The sequence below is a fragment of the Lampetra planeri genome, chromosome 48, assembly GCF_965212315.1.
Source record: "Lampetra planeri chromosome 48, kcLamPlan1.2.h2, whole genome shotgun sequence".
In the NCBI taxonomy this organism is placed as follows: Eukaryota; Metazoa; Chordata; class Hyperoartia; order Petromyzontiformes; family Petromyzontidae; genus Lampetra; species Lampetra planeri.
In genome coordinates this window covers 6,143,785-6,146,310 of record NC_136154.1, presented here as the reverse complement: position 1 = coordinate 6,146,310, position 2,526 = coordinate 6,143,785, and the positions used below count along the sequence as shown (strand labels likewise).

At 54.8% G+C, this 2,526-nt stretch overlaps 1 protein-coding gene across 1 annotated transcript in view; it reads left to right on the top strand.

Annotated features, from left to right (window-relative positions):
- Window positions 1-1,295, top strand: part of LOC144733728 (transcription factor Sox-6-like) — a 26,381-nt gene extending 25,086 nt beyond the window's left edge. Inside the window, exon 11 of the mRNA XM_078615751.1 lies at window positions 1,283-1,295. Within this exon, the coding sequence (XP_078471877.1) occupies window positions 1,283-1,295 (13 nt within the window). The remainder of the gene's footprint in view (window positions 1-1,282) is intronic.
- The last annotated feature ends 1,231 nt before the right edge of the window (window positions 1,296-2,526 follow it).

Genomic DNA, 2,526 nt, shown 5'->3' with positions numbered 1-2,526 from the left:
ATTTCACTGGATGCAAGAGACAGAGGACGCCTTTGTAGAGAGACAGAGACAGAGAGACAGAGACACAGACAGAGAGAGGCAGAGTGAGAGAGAGACACAGAGACAGAGACACAGACAGAGAGAGACAGACACAGAGACACAGAGACACAGAGAGACAGAGACAGAGAGACACAGAGACACAGAGACAGAGAGACACAGAGAGACAGAGACAGAGACAGAGCGACAGAGACCCAGAGAGACAGAGACAGACACAGAGAGACAGACACAGAGAGACAGACACAGAGAGACAGAGAGACACAGAGAGACAGACACAGAGAGACAGAGAGACACAGACACAGAGAGGCAGAGAGAGACGGACAATTTGAGAGAGAGAGAGACACAGGATTGTAGAGACAATGGAGAATGAGGAGAGAGAGAGAGAGAGGGAGGGGGGAGTGGGGGAGAGGCAGATTCACAGAGACAACAGCGATGGGGAGTGCCGAGGGAGAGGGGGGAGGGAGAGACAAAGACAGTGGGGGGAGAGGGGGGGGAGAGGGGGACAGTGGGGGGGGGGGGGAGAGAGGGGGAGGGAGACAGATTCACAAAGAGACAACGGAGACGGGGAGTGGTGAGAGAGACACAAAGACAGTGGGGGAGTGTGGGGAGAGGGGGGGGAGAGTGGGGAGAGGAGGGGGGGAGAGGTGAGGGATAGGGGGAGGGAGAGGGGGGGGAGAGGGGAGGGAGAGGTGAGGGATAGGGGGAGGGGGAGGGGGGGGAGAGGTGAGGGATAGGGGGAGGGAGAGGGAGGGAGAGGGGGGAGGGGGAGGGGAGGGAGAGGGGAGGGAAAGAGGAGAGATTCACTTAGAGACAACAGAGATGGGAGGGAGAGTGGGTGGGGGGAGTGTGGGGGGGGGTAACAAAGAGTGTGGGAGGGAGAGGGGGGGGTGAGAGGGGGGGGTAGTTGGGGGAGAGGGGAGAGAGGTGAGAGGCAGAGAGAGGAGAGATTCACGTAGAGACAACAGAGATGGGAGGGAGAGTGGGTGGGTTGGGGAGTGGGGGGTAACAAAGAGTGGGAGGGAGAGGGGGGGGAGAGTGCAGAGTGAGGGGGGGGGAGAGTGGGGGGGAGAGACAAAGAGAATGGGGGGGAGAGACAAAGAGAATGGGGGGTGCAGAGGGGAGGGGGAGAGGGAGGGACAAAGAGAATGCAGGGAGAGAGGGGAGGGAGACGGAAGGGAGAATTGGGGGTGGGGGGGGGAGTGGGGTGGGTGTTCTTTGTGCTTTGTTCGGGCCCGCACATGTAAAGGCCAAGTAAATAAATAAATAAACCAGACAAAGGCGCCGTGTCACCCACAGAGTGTGTAACACACACACAGTGTAGCACACACACACTGTGTGTATGTTACACTGTGTGTGTGTGTGTTACACACTGTGTGTGTGTGGGTTACACACTGTGTGTGTGTGTGTTACACACTGTGTGTGTGTGTGTTACACACTGTGTGTGTGTGTGTTACACACTGTGTGTGTGTTACACACTGTGTGTGTGTGTGTTACACTGTGTGTGTATCACACTGTGTGTATAACACAGTGTGTGTGTGTTACACACTGTGTGTGTGTGTTACACACACTGTGTGTGTGTGTGTTACACTGTGTGTGTGTTACACTGTGTGTGTGTGTGTTACAGTGTGTGTGTGTTACACACTGTGTGTGTGTTACACTGTGTGTGTGTTTGTTACACTGTGTGTGTGTTATACTGTGTGTGTTACACACTGATACCATCAGTAGGCCTGGACTCTGGGTACTTCGTGCTTTCGGAGTCCCTGACCCTCTGCTCACGATCATTAAGGACCTTCATGATGGTGAGCGGGCTCGGGTAAAACTACGTGGCTGGGAGTCAGAGCCTTTCCCTGTACACCTTGGGGTGTGACAGGGATGTCCTCTGGCTCCCACCTTATTTAACATCTATTTTGACCACGTAGTTCGTGAAGCCTTCAATAGCTGTACCGGAGTAATTTCCATCTGGTACAGATACAATGGGAGGCTGATCGATGCCTGGGTGCGGTCAAGGGATGGCTCCCTATTGGTCAACCATGTTATGTTTCCAGATGATCTGGTAATTGCTGCTCACTCAAAGGAGGAGTTGGAGGCGCTGCAGCTGAACCTGGAGCGTGCCACTAAGAGGTGAGGCCTTACCATCAGCCCCACCAAAACTAAGCACCTGCCTGGGTATTTTGTACCATAGGACACTCCACCCCCACAACTCCCAATCGGTGATGGGGCAGTTGTGGAGAGAGTGGAGAGTTTCCCATACCTGGGCAGTGTGCTCATGACCGGCTCCGGTTTAACAGCAGAGGTCTCACTCCGAATCAGTCGAGCGGCAATATCTTTTCGTCGGTCGCGTAACGCTGTGTGGAAACTACCTGGTCTCTCACTCCGCACGAAGCTTCAGGTCTTCTCGGCCACGGTCATTCCCTCCCTTCTCTACGCTTGCGAAATGTGGAGCCCCCTAATGGAGCATATTTGCCGGTTAGAAGCATTTAGGCTGGTCTG